At 44.0% G+C, this 20547-nt stretch overlaps 1 protein-coding gene across 1 annotated transcript in view; it reads left to right on the top strand.

Moving 5' to 3' along the window:
• The first annotated feature begins 2134 nt into the window (after positions 1 to 2134).
• Positions 2135 to 20547, top strand: part of LOC114066347 (homer protein homolog 1-like) — a 49919-nt gene continuing 31506 nt past the window's right edge. The window contains exons 1-2 of the mRNA XM_027900955.1: positions 2135 to 2207; positions 2854 to 3056. Of these exons, the coding sequence (XP_027756756.1) occupies positions 2135 to 2207; positions 2854 to 3056 (276 nt within the window). The remainder of the gene's footprint in view (positions 2208 to 2853; positions 3057 to 20547) is intronic.

Genomic DNA, 20547 nt, shown 5'->3' with positions numbered 1-20547 from the left:
CTCACGGAGAACAACTGAGAGAGAGAGACCAACCCATCTCATAGTGAGACTGCTTTCAAGACTGCCTGTGGGAAAAAGCAATACCTTCACTGCTGGCTGCGAGTACAAGTGGTTGCGAGCAGCTTTTGAACTGCTGGGACAGTTTTGCTATTCCCCCTCCCCTCCCTGGGATTCAGCACATTTCTTCCCCCCCCCTTTGTTTTGTTTCTTCTGAAAGTTTTTGATTGCACCATTTGTTGTTTATTCAGATTTTGTTATTAAAAACCTGTTTCTTTCCCACGCTTCCGCCTGAAGTCTCTTAATTTCTCAGTTGTAATCTTGTTAAACTAAGACACCTGGACACAGCACACCTTTGTACTCCTTGCATCAGAAGACCTTCATTAAAGACCTGCTCTCTGTCTTATCTATACTAGTATTGTCTGGAGAGTTTTTTTCTCCCAATTATTAGGCAGCAATCCAAACAATTTTAAGGCTTCTAAGACTTTTGATGGGCTCTTTACTTTCCAGAGTTAACACACTTGTTCTACTATGATAATATGCATCAAACGACATTTGGGTAATGCTTAATTGGGAGGTAAATGGAAAATGTATCTAATATTGAAGACAAGAATTAAAGTTTAGGTGTGACTGAAGAACTAGAGATTCAGAAGAGTGATAAGAATTAAAGATAATGTAATCAAAAGGGCTATGAAATTCACATTTGCATAACCTTTGTGTTTGTGCAAGGGATTGGAATCAGGAAAACAGCTACCCAACCTACCTACTATAGTTTGGTGATTTGGAAAGAGAAGATGAGTTTGTTCTGAGGGTACAGTGACATTTGTATGGAGGACTAGCATGTGCATTGATTCCCCTGGCCTACCTTCCTGTGTCTTTAGTTTTCACTTAAACAGTGCTCTCATTAGTCTGTTCTGTATCACATCTAATATCCAGCATAGGAGAACATCACATCTTCTGGCCTATGGTCTCCAAGGAGCATTAACTCCTAGCTGAATTATACAATTCTGCTGCTGAAATCAACTGGTCTTAGCTGCTCTTGCTGCCAAGCAGTAGAGATGTTTTTGATAGTTCTCATGTACCCCTTTGTAATGAGGTCAGATTGAAACCCTTTGACTATGGGTACCCAAAGTCCTAATTTTTTCTTTTGCTTTTATTTTGGGTAGAAAATGTATTAAGAGTTTACCTCTTACTTAAGGGGAGATTAAGACAGGAACAAAGGATATGTTTATTCACATCTGGAAATGGGAGAAAACAAAAGAATTTAAAAACCTACAAAGTTAAGCTAAAGTTAATATTCTGGTACTTAATATGTTTGGAATTTGATGATGGTAGCATTCTCTGAAGAATACAGCAATCTATTTGTCAGTAAAATGTAGCTTAATTTAACTGACAACCATCTTAGTGATATGTAAATATTTTTAGATTTCTATGCAATACTATATGTCTTGGTAATGATAACAGGAAAAAAGAAGTTGTAAATTCCAAAGTACAGTAAAGTTTTACCTTAACTAATTTTGTTTGCTAAGCAGTTACCTTTGAACCATGCATGTTATACATATTTTGTGTTGCTATGAAAATGCTCAGATGTGAAGTTCCAAAGAGTGAGGGTTTCAGAACACGTTCCTAACCCTAATTAATGTTATAGAATAATTGCATTGAATCAGCCAGTTCAGTTTAAGATCATAAGCTAAGATTGTTTCCTGATTTAGACTGGGATAGAGTTCATTTTCTTCTCAGTAGTTGGTACAGTGTTGTGATTTGGATTCAGTATGAGAACAATGTTGATAACACACTGATGTTTTGGTTGTTACTAAGTGTTACTTACTCTTAGTCAAGGTTTTTCCAGTGTCTCATGCTCTGTCAGTGAGCAGGTGCATAAGAAACTGGAAGGGAGCATGGCCAGACAAAATTGCCTCCCCACACCTGGAAAATCTGTCAGGAATGGTTGAAAAGTAAGCACTGGCAGGAAATGGCGGATAGTTGGGCTTTGATATTGGCAGATGCTTGTGTGGCACTGAAGTGAGGCTGTGCGGTGCTGGTACAGGCAGTCAGAGCAGAGTTGCAGAGCCCCCAGGCAACTGGAAGGACCCACAATGAGACATAGTTGTTGCAATTTTGATGTTCATTGGTTGAAATGGTGTCTGTAGTCCTGTCAAAATGGTGGTCGCAGTCCGGATCTGTTGAGGTGGTGGTAGAAGCCCCAGGTGGTAAGGAAAGTCCCATGTGGTGAGGGAAGAAAACCCAGTGCTGAGTGAAGTCCAAGTGTGGTTTTTTATTTGGTCTAGGCTAGGTGGGAACTTCCCAATACCTCCCCTGGGGCGGATAGTTTTACAATGGATAATGTAATACTGGATCACTAGACATTTCAGGAGTTCTTGACACCTGTTACAGCTTCCTGTTAGGTGAATCCATTATGACTCATCAGCAGAGATGAATATCTTAAGGCTATGTGTGAACTGTCCTGGTAGTTCCCCAGAGGGGAGTCACCATAGCAGAGTCATCAGTATTCCAGTCTTTCACACTTGTGTATACATTTTTCTTCTGGGATAATAGTACCACCCTTATCTTATCTCAAGTTCTCCTCACAGTCCAAATTAGTAGGCATATTTAGGAAAAAGAGAAAAGGTGTATAGCAGAATTTTTGTGCAACTCAGGACACTGCCTTTATATGACTCTACATCTGGCTGCTGATTTTTGCTTTAGAAATCTTGCATTTTGCTTTCATATTTATATTAATGCACTTACCTGCTCTATGCAGCAACACAAAGAGAAGTTTTTAGGACAAAATTATCATGTAAAGTGAAATGCATACATTCAGGTAGGAACAACTGGCAGATAACTTCTGTGCAACAGTATTACAAATAAATCAGATTCATTACTTTTTCTCTCTATCCTTCAGGGAACAACCCATCTTCAGCACCCGAGCTCATGTCTTCCAGATTGATCCAAACACTAAGAAGAACTGGGTTCCCACCAGCAAGCATGCTGTTACTGTGTCCTACTTCTATGACAGCACAAGAAATGTCTACAGGATAATAAGTTTGGAAGGATCAAAGGTAAGCTTTATTTCGGAGAATTTGCTTACTGATCAACTTTGAATTTATTTTCCAGTCTAATGTTCTTCACATATCAGATGCTTTTGTTCATTAGTAGATTACTGAAATGTTAAAAACGTTGCATTGCTTCATTATGTATTTAAGTGCTTAATGTAAAATACTTTTTTCCTTGCATTCATATTTACTTTGTCATGGTTTTGCTTGTTCTGGGAAACTGATCAAGAATTTTCCCTTCCCCCTGCCCACTGTGCGAAAGGGATGTTGAATAGGCAGGTTGACTGTGCCTTGAGCGATTGACTAACATAAAAGAAGTGGCTGGCAGAGCCACATTCCAGGTTGATGGCCCTGGAGGGTGTGTGGGGAGTTCTCTTGACTTTTTTTCTCCTCTCCCAGGAAACAGGAGGGACTTTTTTGTTGCCTGAGCTGGGACAAGGTCTAGGTGGCAGGAGCTCCGAGGTGGCTTTATTCTTGGCCTGGCTGCCCAACAGGTTTTGTTCTTCTTTCCTCTCCTGTCCCCGGTTCGCCTGTGACCTGTTTTTCCATCCAGCCCGGAACCTGCTTGGATTTTCATAGGAGAGGAACTGTTCAGGAGGGGGGTCGCCTTTTTGCCTTTTGACGGGGAGGCACCGGAACATACATACACAATCTATGAGATCTAAAATATGTCCGATTTATTAGGATAGCTCAGGGTTTTTATAGCATCTGTATACAGGGTCTCGTGACAAGAAGCATACAATTGGTTAGAGGTCACTGTCCAGTTGTAAACATACATTACAAATACCTTTATAATTGGTTATTAACAGGTAACAAGGCAATTGTTTACTTTATCGAACTCCACCTTCTTCTTGGCACCAATTTCTCTTTGTTCTCGAAAAGACACCCGTAGCCATCTTGGGACCTATAACTTATAGTATCTATAAAACTATGCAAAAGTTTATAAAAGTCTATAAAAGTGCCACACACAATATAAATTGCCCACACATTCATCATGTCCTCCCACATTTGCCCTTCTCTGGTGCTGTGTTTTTTACTTTTTGGCAGTGGTTCTTGTGCACATCAAAGGAGAGGGGAAGCCATATGGTCCAGATGGAGACAGAGAGAGTTCCCATTGGAAAGAACCTTTTTATTTTTTCCGTCCTTTTTTCCCTTTCTCGGTGAGGGGGAGGGAAGGCCTCCATTTTTTACTTCTCCAACACACAAGTACATATATCCATTACCATTAAAAATAACACCTTTACACACTTATCATTTATTTCTATCTTATAATGCTAAAATTTATCCCAGACTAAAATTTAATGGACAATATATCAAGTTCACACAAAACACTCTTTTAAATTCTAAATTTCTATGATTCTATGATACTACACTATAAAACTACCTTATAATAATACTGAAAAACTCTGTAATTCTGAATAGCTTGTCTACCACAGTATCAACCTTGTTCTGCAGAATCACTCCCTTTCCAAGGTCTTATCCAACGTGTAGGCAGCCACCGAACTCCTGTATCTGTAAGAATACACGCATACCCTCTACCAGTTAGTTTTACCTCTGTAGGCCCCTTCCAGACTCCGGTTTGTGGGTCCTTGTACTGAACTTTCACTGTTACCTGTGGATTTACCAAACCTGACTGCATAGAAGTATTATGAATTACAATGGGAGGGTCCGATTTTCCACCCGTCAACCGTAAAAAATTCAAAACATATAACACTTTTGCAAGTCGGTTATGTGGGCTATCCAGCTCTTCTCCCCCTTTCTGTTTTTGCAAAAGGGATTTCAGGACTCCATGAGCTCGTTCGATAATAGTTCGTCCTGTAGGAGAATGAGCTATGCTGGTAACATGAGAAATACTCCAATTCATACAGAATCTGTGAAAACGCTGCGAGGTATAACCAGGCCCATTATCGGTCTTAATTTCTGTGGGAACTCCCAGGGCCGCTATGCATGCATGCATATGACGGATGACATATTTGGCACCTTTTCCAGCATGAGCAGAGGCCCATATAGCATGAGAAAAAGTGTCAATGCACACATGCACATACTTCAACCTTTCAAACTCATTAACATGAGTGACATCCATTTGCCAAAGTTGCAATGCCTGTAAACCACGAGGATTGACCCCCAAGCCAATGCCCAGCCCATTTTCGCGGCAGGCTGAACAAGCTTGGACAATGCCACGTGCATGTGATAGAGTTAACCCAAATTGTCTGGCTAACACATCTGCAGACTGATGGAAAAATTCATGAGACAACACTGCTTGTTGAAATTTGTTCACTGCAGGACCGACCCATGCAGGTGCTACTAACTTGTCTGCCCTGTCATTTCCAAGTGTTAAACCACCACACAGTTTCTGGTGACTTCTGATGTGAGTGATAAAGTAGGGATGTGTTCTCTGATCTAACAAATGTAGCAATTGTGTCATGAGTGCTGCTAAGATCTTATTTTTCAGGGTTTTGATCATTGCCCTCTCTATTCTTTGAACTGTTCCCACCACATAGAATCTGAAACTACATTGAGAGGTTCATCCTTCCAGAAGTTGAAAGCCCACACTACACCCCGCAGTTCTAGAGTTTGTAGCGTGTCACCTGTAAGACCGGGAAGTAATTTGTGCTCCCAGTCTGTCCCCTCTTGCCAGGTCACTGCTGCACGTTGAGATTTCCTTCCAGCATCTGTAAAAACAGTAATCTCTTCTACAGGATCATCTGAACGCAACACAAGCTGCTCAATAATCTGATGTTGTACTAAAGGCAACAATTCGTCTGGTGGATAATGATTTGTGATCAGTCCCTTAAAATCTGCCATAGCTATTTGGAATGGTTCAGATTTCTCAAACAACTACTCTAAATAGCTCTGAGCGACTGGCACAAATATTACAGATGGATCCCTTCCAGTTAACTCACAAATCCGTCGCCGTCCCTTCATGACAAGGTGTGCAAACAATTCAGGCCGTGCCATGATTGTCTTTTTGGGTTGATAGGGCAAGAATACCTATTCCAACATCCTTATGCTGACTGTTATTTGACAGATGACACCTAAGGGATGTTGTCTACTCCCTCTAGAATTGACAATCAGGTACTGGACTGGCTGATCTTTTAGTAATTTACAGGCATACTCTGCAGCTATCTTACCTGAGATGTTAACTATAGCTGCTTCTTGTACGTCTGACAAGTCTCTCCGAAGGTCTGCACTAGCAACAGACCCTAGCAAAGGCATCAGAGGAGGTAGATCATCATTGGTTATCCCACAAACAGGTCTCACCCACTGTATGTCACCAAGTAGCTTCTCCACTTCAGCTTCAAGGTTGGCTGCTTTTCAATGGCCTCTCCTAAAAAGGAGAGGTAACCAGGCGTGCTCCCATCTGACCTAGTAGGTCTCGACCTATCAAACCCGCTGGCAAAGATAATACATAGGACCTTGTATTCACTGATGCACCATCAGAAAAATGAGAGCTTACCACATTTCTACTGATCTATGTTAGCTGTACACCACCTACCCCTTTCACTCCTGCAGGTGCCATTACCACGGGCCAGGTGTTAGGCCATTTGTGTCTGGGGATGATGGTAACATCCGCTCCAGTATCAGCAAGCATAGTCACAGTGCTGGACTGACCATTAGGATGCTGCACAACTACACTCCCCTCAGGTTTTCCCTGCCTTATGTCTATGGCTAACATCACCTCAGGAGGACCTGTGGAACTAAAATCTTGATCCCCTCGAGTCCGTGATTCTGCCTTGGGCACGATTGCCTTGAAAGGTACCAGCTGTGCTATGTTGCTGTTAGCAGGAATGAAAACTGGTGGTGTTAAAGCATATACCATGATTTTGATGACTCCTGTAGCATCAGCATCTATCACTCCTGGCACCACAAAAATTCCCTGATGAGACAAAGATGAATGTCTTAACAAGAGAGCACTGAACTCTTTACCTAAAGGTCCTTACAATGTAAAAATACTCTTTGGTTAAAAACTCTTAATATTTATGTAATGCATTACCAAGTCTACAAATACATATATGTATATGGATATATAAACTCACACAATACTTTTCTCTTGCACACAATTGTCTTTCAAACAGTCATAAGGTGGCCACCTCATTCATAACTCAATCATACATGCTTTCACACAGTGCAGCTTTTGCGTTTGATTATAATATGATTTATATGCAACTCTCCATAGCAGAGGCTTCATTTTCTAAGGGTCAGCAGGCTCACAAAATTAGCAGGCGTCCCTGCAAAAGGCAACGTTGACCTTCATGTAAAGCCTGAAAACCTTGAGCGTGAGCCATCTGCATTTTCTATTTAAAAGTTCTCACCATCTTTCTGTTTCTGATGGTCAGCAGTCAAATGATTGCCATAAGGATTTATACACATATCTTATACATATTAATAAACACTCCTTCTAATAAAGACCAATTGGGTTTCGATAAACAAATTAAAGCTATTATAGGAACACCTTTTGTACCGTTCTAGAGCAACCTGTTTACAGGGCAAAGCAGTTTGTGTGATATGACTTGTGAAAAGATAATTTTAAACCTTTTAAGCAATATACCCTTTGTATTAACCAATAATAATCCGAAATTTTACTGAAGAAAAAAAGAAAAAACAACCTGTAAACTGCAAAACTTAAAATATCAATTTAATATTTTTTTTTTTTTTTTTTTTATGCCAAGGGCCCCTAATGCCCCACTGGAGCAGCCACAGAAGCTGCTTCCTCCTGTGCAACCACCCTTCTAGCCGCTCTGAGGGGCTGGGTTGCAGTGCGATGGAGTCAAAATACTGTGTAGTCTGCGTCGTTGCAGCTGATGTTGTTTTCAGGAAACAGGAGTAGGGTCGCAGCTTGCACTGTTGACGCTGCTTTTGCTGCTGGGGTACAGCCACTGTGGCGTAGGGGAGATAAGACCTCTGTGCACCGCCGCTGCTCTCGCCGCTCTCTGCGCCGCTGTGCTCCGTACCCTCGGTCCCGGGGGCTGTCCTGGTGTTCCGAAAATTAGGTGATTCACATTCTTCTGGGTTTGAGAGAGATGACATTTCGGCAAAGATGTGACTGTCAGTGCCTGCACTTCATTCGTAGTTGCCGTTGGTGATGACATAACAGCTGACTCCTTGCCTGACGCATGTGCGATGATTACCGCTGGTGGCGCTGCGGGCACAGGCGCAGAAGATCCCGCTGCGATGACTAACTGTGCAGGCTCGGCTGCTGACACAGGCGCACTGCCAGATGCTGCTGCCATGGGCAACGCAGGGACTGCGGGGAGGGGGAGAGCTGCGGGCAGCGCAGGGGCAGTGACCATTGGAGCCGCTGGCTCCGCTCCACCCTTGAGCTCCTCGGTTTTCTCCCCCCCGCCGCAGCTGGAGCTAAGCCAAGCTGCTTTCTTGGCGCCATCAGCATAGGTGCAGTCGCAGTACTGAACACGAACTGATCCGCAGAAGTTTTACTCTCGGAAACTTTTGCTTCTGCCCCGCTCTCACCATCTAAAGCTGCGCACACGAACAGAGACACTCGCCTCTCGGCTCCTGCCTCCCGCAACGCAACCACCAGCAGACGACACAGAGTAGGAAACTTTTTAACAACTTTAGACCCTCTTGTGGTCTCTTCCCAAAGTTTCCGACCCACAGCGTCCCAGGTAGACACTTCAAAGGCAGCAGAAACATTGGGGATAAGGTCCTTTTCCCTGGACCATTCCAACAACCCTCTAAGGGTGGCACATTCATAATAAAAGTCCTTTTTATAAAGGATAGTGTGGAGAAACTTTTCCACCGCTTCCTCCTCTTTTGAGAGGACGGTCTCCATCTGGTTTCCCCTTTTCTGGTTGCTCACCTGGCCAGGGCAAGACTTCCACAACATTGTTTACTGCGGATTTTCCAATTCCAGACGCTGGGGTAACGTCACCGGAATTCCAGTCAGCTTCTCCCTCCTTCGTCCAGCTCACTTCCACGTCCTGATCGAACAGCGAACCCGAAGTCTCGATTTCACAAACTGCTTTTCACACCACCTCTGGCTAAACTTCAGAGGGGCAGCGAAAAATCACTTTTAAGACCTTCCTGGCTAAACTCCAGGAGGCAGCAGTCCCTGTTTTCAGATGCCACTTTTTGACGGGGAGGCTCCGGAACATACATACACGATCTATGAGATCTAAAATATGTCCGATTTATTAGGATAGCTCAGGGTTTTTATAGCATCTGTATACAGGGTCTCGTGACAAGAAGCATACAATTGGTTAGAGGTCACTGTCCAGTTGTAAACATACATTACAAATACCTTTATAATTGGTTATTAACAGGTAACAAGGCAATTGTTTACTTTATTGAACTCCACCTTCTTCTTGGCACCAATTTCTCTTTGTTCTCGAAAAGACACCCGTAGCCATCTTGGGACCTATAACTTATAGTATCTATAAAACTATGCAAAAGTTTATAAAAGTCTATAAAAGTGCCACACACAATATAAATTGCTCACACATTCATCATGTCCTCCCACATTTGCCCTTCTCTGGGGCTGTGTTTTTTACTTTTTGGCAGTGGTTCTTGTGCACATCAAAGGAGAGGGGAAGCCATATCGTCCAGATGGAGACAGAGTTCCCATTGGAAAGAACCTTTTTATTTTTTCCGTCTTTTTTTCCCTTTCTCGGTGAGGGGGAGGGAAGGCCTCCATTTTTTACTTCTCCAGCACACCCCGGGGCCCCCCCATGTGATTCAACAGCGCCCTCTGCTGACTGTGGTTAGAATTGCACCAAAGGGCACAAACTGAACTGTTTACCTTTTGTTTGTTTGTTTGTTTTGAAGGGGGTTATTTTTGGGTATAGGATTATTGTTTGGTGGGTTTATTTGTGTTCTTTTGTTGTTCTGCCAATACACATATATCTTTTAATAAAGGGCTGCTACTTTTCTTTTTTTTTTTTCCCACACTTTCTCAATTGGAGCCTCTTAATTCCAGATTTACAATTGCTTAGAGGGAGGAGCTTGGGTCTTCCTCATAATTCATCCTTAGCAAAACACTTATGTCTCATTAAATTGAGACAAGTTTGATAAATCTGTGTCTGAATTTAAGCAATGACCTGTGCCTAATATTTTGAGCGGTCTAAAAAGGAATTCCCTGGGAGATGCACTAAAAAGTACAAATAGGGTTACAGTAACCTATTTTTATCTCCAGTGATGTTTTTAATATCATTGGCTTCAGCATTAAGAAAGATGTGTTTAGTGCCTGTAATCACTTAGTAAATCTTAGTATAATATCTTAGAATGGTTTGGGTGGAAAGGGACCTTGAAGATCATCTAGTTCCAACCCCACTGCCATGGGCAGGGACACCTTCCACTTGACCTCTGTTATATAATCTTCCAATTTTTGCTGTACAGAACGTGGTGTTTCCCTCCTAATAAAGCTCTCCATGGTAAGATTTTATTAAAACTCAGTTGGGTTGGGTTTTTTCTAGTTGTTTTCTTTCTTGGTTTTTTTGTTTGTTTTTTTTTTGTTTGTTTGTTTTTTTTAATTAGGAAAGATAATGTGTCTAGCTGCTATTATAAGAAACCTTGTCTAAGAAATTTATTTGGAAAACTGGGAGAAAATATTTGACTGTTCCTTAGGTTCTACCTCAAGAGGGTATAAAAACAGTAACCTTACAAAGGGCACATCAGAAATCTCTGCAGTAAGGACATTAATGATATACAGAGTGTAATCAAAAGCTATAATCCTTTCAAGAGACTTTAATTTACAACTTATGGAGATGAGCTTATTCACACTAGTTGGAAATAAAATACTCTCTTAGACCCTAGCAGCATTCACAGAGATTTCTTGGCTATTGATTGAAAACTGAAAATCATTACTTTGCTAAATAATGTGCATGTGGTTGTCACTTGCAGTGGTTCAAATGCTTAGTAGAAAGACAGTTGGATCTGAATCATGGGTCATTTACAGTCACCACTTGCATCTCTTAGAACGCTTCCATCGGCGCTGCCTCCGTACAATCCTTAACATCCACTGGACTGACTATGTGACCAACACATCTGTCCTTGAACAGGCAGCAGTCACGAGCATTGAGTTCATGCTGTTGAGAACTCAGCTGCGTTGGGCAGGGCACGTCTCCAGGATGCAGGACCATCGCCTCCCTAAGATTGTGCTATATAGAGAACTTGCCACTGGCTGCCACAAGAGAGGAGCCCTGAAGAGAAGATACAAGGACTGCCTGAAACAATCCCTCAGCCTTGGGCATATTGATCACCACCATTGGTCTACTCTGGCCTCCAATCAGGAGGCCTGGAGACACACTCTCTATAACACTGCTGTTGCTTTTGAGAATACACACAGGACTACTCTCGAGGAGAAAAGACAACACAGAAAGAATCGCGTCTCATCTATATCACCTGGGGAGTCTTTCTGCTGTACGTTCTGCAACCGGACTTGTCTATCTTGCATTGGCCTTTTTAGCCATCAGCGCACCTGTAGTAAGCGTGGGTAGAGTCCCTTCTCAAATCTTCGTTCGCGAAGCCTAGTCATGATGATGATGAGAAAGACAGTAAGTGATGGTAACTCATGCATGTGTCCACTTAGACTGCAGTAAAGAAAGTCTGTCTTAAGTTTGTGTGACAAGGATTTGGTGGGGGGCAGGAGGATGACTTCTGTGAGAAGTTGCTAGAAGCTTTCCCCTATGTCCAGTCAAGTCAATGCCAGCCAGCTCCAAGATGGATCTGCTTCTGGCCAAGACTTAGCCACACAGCAACAATGGTAGCACCTCTGTGAGAACATATCCAAGAAGAGGGGGGCAAAATAACCTGGCAACTTCAACTGGAGAGAGAAGTGAGAACATGTAAGAGAAACAACTCTGAAGACATCAAAGTCAGTGAAGAAGGAGGGGGAGGAGATGCTCCAGGTACCAGAGCAGAGATTCCCCTGCAGACTGTAGTGAAGATGATGGTGAGGCAGGCTGTCCCCCTGCAGCCCATGGAGGTCCATGTTGGAGCAAATATCTACCTACATTCTGTGGAGGACCCCATGCTGGAGGATGTGGATGCCTGAAAGATGGCTGTGACCCTGTAGGAAGCCTGTAGGTAGGTCTTGTGGCCCCATGGAGAGAGGACCGCATGCTGGAGTAGGTTTGCTGGCAGGACCTGTGACCACACAGAGGACCCATGCTGGACCAGTCTGTTCCTGGAAGACTGCACCCTGTGGAAAGGACCCAGGTTGGAGCAGTTTGTAAAGAACTGCAATCTCAGGGAAGGACTCATATCAGAAAAGTTCATGAAAGACTGTCTCCCATGGGAGAGACCCCACACTGGAGTAGGGGAAGAGTGTGATGAGTCCTCCTCCTGAGGAGGAAGGAGCAGTAGAAACAATGTGTGATGAACTGACTGCAACCCCCATTCTCCATCCCCTTTGACATTGGGGGCATTGAGGTAAAGAATTTCTCAGCCTGGAAAAGAGAAGACCATGGGGTGACCTAATTGTGGCCTTCCAGTACCTGAAAAGAGTCTACTAGAAAGGCAGAGAGAGACTATTTACAAGAGCATAGAGTGAAAGGACAAGGGGGACTGGCTTCAAACTGAGAGTATGGTTAGATTAGATATTAGAAAAAAATTCACTACCGTGAGGGTGATGAGGCACTGGAACAGGTTGCCCAGAGAAGGTGTTGCCCTGGAAGTGGTCAAGGGCAAGCTGGATGGAGCTCTGAGCAACCTGGTCTAGTGGAAAGTGTCCCTGCCTGTGGCAGGGGGGTTGGAAGTCGATGATCTTTAAGGTTCCTTCCAACCCAGGTCATAATTCTATGATTTTCCAGGAGTGATGTTGAGCCCAAGAAGAAGGAAGGGGTGGGTGGAATGTAATTTTAAGATTTAGTTTTTACTTGTCATTACTCTGATTAGATTGGTAATAAACTAATTTCCTCAAGCCGTGTCTGGTTTTGCACATGATGGTAATTGGTGAGTGATCTCCCTGTCCTTACCTTGACCCATGAACTTTTCATTATCTTTTCTTTCCCCTGTGCAGTTGAGGAAGGGAGTGATAGAACATCTTTGGTGGGCAGTTGGCATCCAACCATAAGCGACCCACCACACAGAGAGATACACTTGAGATGTGACTGATAATCATATTTCTGCCCCACACCCTTCCCCCTCTTTAGATCAGTAAATCCCAGTAGGATTCCTGGATAAAATTTAACTTTCTGTACTGATTGTCTGAACATCATGAAATCTTCCTTCTTGAAAACAAAAGAACATTTTAAAGATGTGATCTTCACTCACCTCTGAGAGATGCTACTTTCTGTCACTGATTCCCACTTGAATTTGCTTGTGAAGATCTCTCTATTTTGAGAGAGGGCTGTTGTATTTTTCCCTCCTTTATTCTTTATAACAGGTAGTGATTTTCTTGATCCTTCTGGTAACAAGGAATAATATTGATATGAATAGGCAGATCCATAAGGTCAATGTGTGGCTCTGAGGCTGGTGTAATTGGAAAAATTTGGGGGTTTTGACTATTCAACACTTGATCTACTGACACCTGACAGGATGCGCCTTTCTCAAAGGGGAAGAGGAGTTCTAGCATAGGAGCTAGCAGGGCTCGTTGACAGAGATTTAAACTAGCTTGGAAGGGGGAGAGGGACAAAATCAGGATTGCCAATAATGAGCGATGGGATGGTGTGCCAAAACTTGAGGAAATGAGCAATAATGGGATGCCTTAATCTGCTTCACAAGGTGTTGGCTACAGTGTACCACACCTGTAATGTTTCTATACCAATGCACACAGCATTAGGAACAAACAAGAGGAGCTCAAAGCTTTGGCCCAGTCCCAAAGATTTAAAATCACTGGCATAAGTGAAACCTGGTGGGATGAGACCTGTGACTGGAGTGCCCTGTTGGACGGTTACAGGCTCTTGAGCAGATAGACAGAGCAGAAGAGGCGGAGGAGTGGCACTGTATGTAATAGAAGGGTTAGAATGTATGGAGCTCACAGTTGGCAATGGCACAGTTGAGAACCTCTAGGTAAGAATCAAGGGGCAAACAAATAATGGGGAAGTCATCGTGGGAGTCTACTATAGACCTCCCATCCAGGATGATGACACCGATGAATTACTCTTTGGGGATCTAAAGGACACTTCCAAATCAACTGCCATTGTCCTTATGGGGGATTTCAACTTGCCAGAAATTAACTAGGAGCATCACACAGCTGGTATAACCCGGGCTAAAAGATTCCTAAAAAACCTGGATGACAGTTTTATGGAACAGGTCCTAAGGGAGCTGACTCAGAAAGGTGCCCTCCTTGATCTGCTACTTGTCAACAGAGTGGATCAGACAGCCTCTTGAACTCTGTCAGGATTGGTGCTGTGACCACTTCCCTTGGGAGCCTGTTCCAGTGCCCAACCACCCTCTGGGTAAAGAACCGCTTTCTAATATCTAACCTAAACTTCCTTTGACACAACTTCAGGCCATTCCCTTGGGTCCTCTCACTGGTAACCACAGAGAAGAGATCAGTGTCTTCCCCTCCTCTTCCCCTCATGAGAAAGTTTTAGACTGCAATGAGGTCTCCCCTCAGTCTTCACCAGGTTGAACAGACCAAGTGACGTCAGCTCCTCAGCTACTCCTCATACAGCTTCCCCTCAAGGCCTTTCACCATCTTTGTTGCCCTCCTTTGGACACTCTCTAGTAGCTTAATATCTTTCTCATATTGCGGTGACCAAAACTGCACACAATATGTAAGGTGAGGCCACACCAGGGCAGAGTAGAGTGGGACAATCCCCTCCCTTGACAGGCTGGCGATACTTTACCTGATGCACCCCAGGACATGGTTGGTCCTTCTGGCTGCCAGGGCACACTGCTGACTCTTATTCCACTTTCTGTCAACCAAGACCCCCAGGTCCCTTTCTGCAGCACTGCTTTCCAGCATCTAATTCCCCAGTCTGTGCAGAATACAGCAAAAACCTGGATGACAACTTAATGGAACAGATCCTAAGGAAGCCAACTATGAAAGATGCCCTACTTGTCAACCGAATGGATCTCGTGAGTAAAGTGGAGATTGGTGGCTGTCTTGACTACAGTGATCATGAAGCGATAGAATTTAAAATCTCTGTTGACAGGAGGAAAAGTGCCAGCAAAGCCGCAGCTCTGGACATGAGGAGAGCAGACTCCATGTTGCTCAGAGAACTAGTAAGTAAAGTCGCCTGGGAAAATGTTTTTGCAGGTGCTGGAGTCCATCAGTGCTGGTCACTTTTTAAACATCACCTCCTAAGGGCACATGAGCAGGCAATTACAAATGTCGGAAGTCCAGCAGGCAAGGCAGAAACCCGGCTTGGTTGAGCAGAGATCTTCTCTTGGAAATAAGGAAAAAAAGGCAGGCATATGCCCAGTAGAAGCAAGGTCAAGTGACATGGGAAGAATACAGAGATGCTGCTTGCTGCTGTAGGGAGAAAATTCTTTCATCCAAAGTTCAGCTGGAGTTGAAGCTGGCCAGAAATGTGGGAGACAATAAAAAGAGTTTTTTCAAATATATTAATGGCAAAAGGCAGTGTAGAAATAACACTGGTTTGTTACAGGATGAGAATGGTCACCTCACAAACAGGGACAGAGATAAGGCAGAGGTGTTTAATGCCTTCTTTGCCTCTGTATTCAACATGGATGATGGACCATGGGGGTCTCAGTGCTCTGAGCAGAAGGACCATGACTGAGAGAATGATCAACTCTCAGTTGACCCTGAAGTTGTGCAGGATCTACTGTGCTGTAGGCATTTCATGCGAGCGGGAAAGAATGACACATCTATAAGATGCAGATTCAAATCCGTTTTATTATCCAAAGGTCACACAATATATATTCTTTCGAGTCTTGGACATGCAATCATGAGCACAGCATGCTTTTATGATTGGTTAGTCTACATTGTTCACGCGCCTCAGGCAGTCCATCTATTGGTGGTCCTTAAAGCACACATTCCTGGGAAAAGTTTCTGTTATCACCGTTTTTCTCACATTGCTTTCTGCTGACCTCTGCATTCCTGCAGCCGAAAACTTGTTCTTGTTTGTCTAACGGTCAACTCCTGGCCTTTTCAGAACTCAGCATATTCCTTTAAAACTGCTAAGGCCCCAGCACTACTGTTCTAGCTGGATCCCTACAAATCTATGGGGCTTGATGGGATTCATCCAAGGATCCTCAAAGAGCATGCTGATGTCATCTCAAAGCCTCTCTCAATGATTTTTGAGTAGTCTTGGGAATCCATCTGACTGGAAGCTGGCAAATGTTGTCCCAAATTTCAAGAAGGGCAAGAAGGAGGACCCTGGAAACTACAGGTCTGTCAGTCTCACTTCAGTGCCCAGTAAAATCATGGAGAAGATTATTCTGGGAGGTATTGAAAAACATCTGGAGGACAATGCAGTCATTGTCAAAGACAGAACAACTGCATGAGGGGAAAATCCTGTTTGTTGAACCTGATTTGTTTCTATGACAAGGTAACTCACCTAGTTGATTTAAGTAAGCCAGTAGATGCAATCTTTTTGGACTTCAGCAAAGCTTTTGATATTGTCTCTCACAGTATCCTTCTGGACAAAATGTCCACCACGCAGCTGGATAACTGTGTTAAACGATGGGTAAGCAAATGGATCACAGGTCAGGCACAAAGGATAATAGTGAATGGGGTAACATCAGGCTGGCATCCAGTCACTAGTAGGAATACTAAGTAAGTTTGCTGATGACACTAATTTGGGAGGAGCTCTCAACTCCCTTGAGAGCAGAGAGGTCCTGCAGAGAGACCTTGACAAATTAGAGAGATGGGCAATCACCAACCCTATGAAGTTCAACAAGGGCAAGTGCCGAATTCTGCACCTGGGACAGAGCAACCCTTGTTGTGTGTATAGACTAGGGAAAGAGAGGCTGGAGAGCAGCTCTGCAGAAAGGGGCCTGGGGGTCTTGCTCAATGGCAAGTTGAATATGAGTCAGCAGTGTGCCCTGGCAGCTAGGAGGGTCAACTGTGTCCTGGGGTGCATCAAGCACAGCATTGCCAGCCTGTTAAAGGAGGTGATTGTCCCGCTCTACTCTGGGCTGGTGCAGACTCACCTTGAGTACTGTGGGCAGTTTTGTCACCACAATATAAAAAAGATATTATGCTATTAGAGTGTCCAAAGCAGTGCAATGAAGATTGTGAAGGGTCTGAAGGGGAAGCCATATGAGAAGCAGCTGATGTCACTTGGTCTGTTCAGTCTGCAGAATGTGTTTTAGTACTTCTTTCTCCTATGTGATGGAAGGATGTCATGGGTTTTTTTTCCCAATGTCGTGCCCCCACTTCCCTCCATCTGTTTCTTCCAGGATGGGAGTGGGGGCAGGGCAGAGCCACACATCTGGGGCAGCGCAGGACCAGGGAGGGGGAGGTCTCGCGGGAAAATACAGTGGTGGCGGAGATAGCTGGGAAGTCCTTTGTTCGGGGCTTTTGGGGTTTAGTCTGGGACCAGAGCAGGAGCCCAGTTTTTGGATGTCTTGCTCTTTTTTTCCCTGAGATGAAACTTTTTTTTTCCCACGGGACACCTCGTGGAGAACGACTGAGAGAGAGAGACCGACCCATCTCAGAGTGAGGTATTCTGCTTTCAAGACTGCCTGTGGGAAAAGGACTTGTTGTTTTTTCTCATTGTTGGCTGCAAACACACGTGTCTGCAAGCAGCTTCCTGAATTGCCGGGACAGTCCTGTCTTTTCCCCCACCCCTCCTCGGATTGTCATGGGTTTCTCCCCCCCACACACCTGGGGATTTGGGACTTTGTTTTGTTTCTTCTGAAAGTTTTTGATTGCACCATTTGTTGTTTATTTATATTTTTGTTAATAAAAAGTTGTTTCTTTTCGTTTTCCGCACTTCCACCTGAAGTCTCTTAATTTTTAAGTTGTAATCTTGTTAAACTAAGACAAAAGAAGACTCCTATATTTCTCCAGTAACATTGCATGCATGCATTAAGATTATTCCCAGAATCCTGCTGTCTTTTCTGTTCAATCTCTGGCAGTCACTGAGAAAAGAAAGAAGATTAGGTAGCATACTGCAGTACTAGTTTATTCTCTGATAATGTTTTCACAAATACAAGATTTGGAAAAAAGCACAATAATTTGTGCTCATCTGAAACAAGAGGAGACTCGGGAAAAGAGTCGTTTTCCAGTCTGTAAGTTCCATGAGCTCAAGTCTCCCATCAGTGTTATTCAATGATCATTACATCTTAATGACTGCTGTAAAATAGTCATAAATTAAAGTGGTAATCATTTTGATACAAATACAGGTTTTAAGTAAGGCCTGTAAGCACCGATCTTGTTTGTAAACAGGGACAGACTCATGGGCAAATTGGTGATAAGTGGCTTTCTTGGTCACAGTAACCATGAAGTAGTTGAATTTAAAATTGTTGGCAATAGGAGAAAAAGTGCCAGCAAAACTTTGACCCTGGATATGGGGAGAGTAGACTTTGGGTTGCTGAAGGAGCTAGTTAGTAAGGTCTCCTGGGAATCTGCTTTTGAAGGTACTGGAGTCCATGAGTGCTGGTCACTTTTTCACAGCCATCTCTTAAAAGTGCAGGAGCAGGCAATTCCAAAGTGCTGGAAGTCAATCAAGTGGGGCAGAATGCTGGCATGGATGAGCTGGTATCTCCTTTTAGAATTACGCAGAAAAGTATATGGACATTGGAAGCAAGGACAGGTGACAGAGGAGGACTACAGAGATGCTGTTCACCACTGTAGAGATGAAATTCATGCGGTCAAAGCTCAATTAGAGTTTGAGTTGGCCAGCACTGTGAAAGACAACAAAAAGGGTTTTTTAAAAATATGTTAAGAGCAAAATAAAAACCAGAAATAACATTGGTCCATTACTTGATGAGGTTGGTCACCTCAAAAATAGGGACGTAGACAAAGTGAAGACTACTGCCTTCTTCGCCTCTGTCTTTAATACCGATGATGGGCTTTGGGACCCCCAGAGCCCTGTGTTGGGAGACTATGACTGAGGGGATGATAAATTCCAAACCAATCCTGAACTTGTTCGAGACTTGCTGCTCCAGCTGGGTGTGTATAAATCTATAGGGTCTGATGGGATTCGTCCCAGGATACTGGAAGAGCTGGCCGATGCCATTGCGAGACCTTTCTTGATTACTGGGAATCTGGGAAGGCCCCAGTTTACTGGAAGCTGGCAAATGTTGCCCCAATTTTCAAGAAATGTGTATTGGGTTTGTGTGGCCAGGTTTTGGTAGCGAGGGAGATACAGGGGTGGCTTCTGTGAGAAGCTGTTAGAAGCTTCCCCCATGTCCTGCTGAGCCAATGCCAGACAGCTCCAGGATGGACCCACTGCTGGTCAAGGCCAAGCCAATCAGGAATGATAGTAATACCTCTGTGATAACATATTTTAAGAAGGAAAAAAGTTATTGCAGAGATGAAATTGCAGCCACAGAAGAGCAGAAGGAGAACATGTGAAAAACTCTGAAGACACCAAGGTCAGTGGAGAAGGAGGTACTCCAGGTGCCAGAGCTGAGGTTCCCCTGCAGCCTGTGGTGAAGACCATGGTGAAGCAGCTGTCCCTCTGCAGCCTATGGAGGTCCACAGGGATGCAGAGATCCATCTGCAGTCCATAGAGGAGGCCCACGCCAGAGCAGGTGGATGCCTGAAAGGAGGCCGTGACCCCCATGGGAGGCCCTTTCTTGAACAGGGTCCTTGCAGGGATCTGCTTACCTCAGGGTCCTTGCAGGGATCTGCTGACCTGTGGAGAGGGGAGCAGGTTTTCCTAAGACTTGTGGCCCTGTGAGGGACCCACGCTGGAGCAGCCTGTGCCTGAAGGACTGCACCCTGTGGAAAAGTGGTCCACATTGCAGCAGTTCATGAAGAACTGTCTTCCATGGGAGGGACGCCACGCTGGAGCAGGGGAAAGACTCCTCTCTCTGAGCAGCAGCAGGAACAACCTGTGATGAACTGACCATAACCCCCCTTCTCTGTCTCCCTGTGCCACTGAGGGGGAGGAGGTAAAATTTTTACTTCTCATTATCTTGCTCTGACTCTGTTACTAATAAATTTAATTAATATCCCCACTTCAAGTCTTTTTTGCCCATGACGGTAATCAGTGAGTGATCTCTCCCAGTCTTTATCTCATGAACCCTTTGTTATGTTTTCTCTCCTCTCTCTAGTTGCAGGGGGGTGTGATACAGTAGCTTGGTGGGCACCCGGCATGCAGTCAGCTGTCAGCCAACTACAGTCTTTTTGGTGCCTGAACGTGGGGTGAGACAAAGGCAGTTATATATATATATTGCATGCTATAGTAATAGTAGCTATCGAGTAGCAAGCTCCTGTGTGGGACACAGTTTCTCAGATGCACTGCTTATCTCTTTATTTGTGTAGTGGTCAGGATTCGGCGCTTTCACTGCCACACCCCAGGTTTGATTCCCAGTCAGGGAACCATATTGCAATAGCTCTGGCTGAGATGGAGTTCATTTTCCCATAGCAGCCCTCACAGTGCTGTGTGGGAGAGCCCAGCTGGTTCTGGGCTCTCTGTAAGTTGAGATATCGAAGATGGATCTCTTACACCTG

Source organism: Empidonax traillii, unplaced genomic scaffold, assembly GCF_003031625.1.
Source record: "Empidonax traillii isolate 1590-97213 ecotype Southwest subspecies unplaced genomic scaffold, ASM303162v1 scaffold759:size305195, whole genome shotgun sequence".
Taxonomy (NCBI): Eukaryota; Metazoa; Chordata; class Aves; order Passeriformes; family Tyrannidae; genus Empidonax; species Empidonax traillii.
Note: the sequence above shows the minus strand (reverse complement) of the source record. Positions and strands in the feature narration are given on the sequence as shown.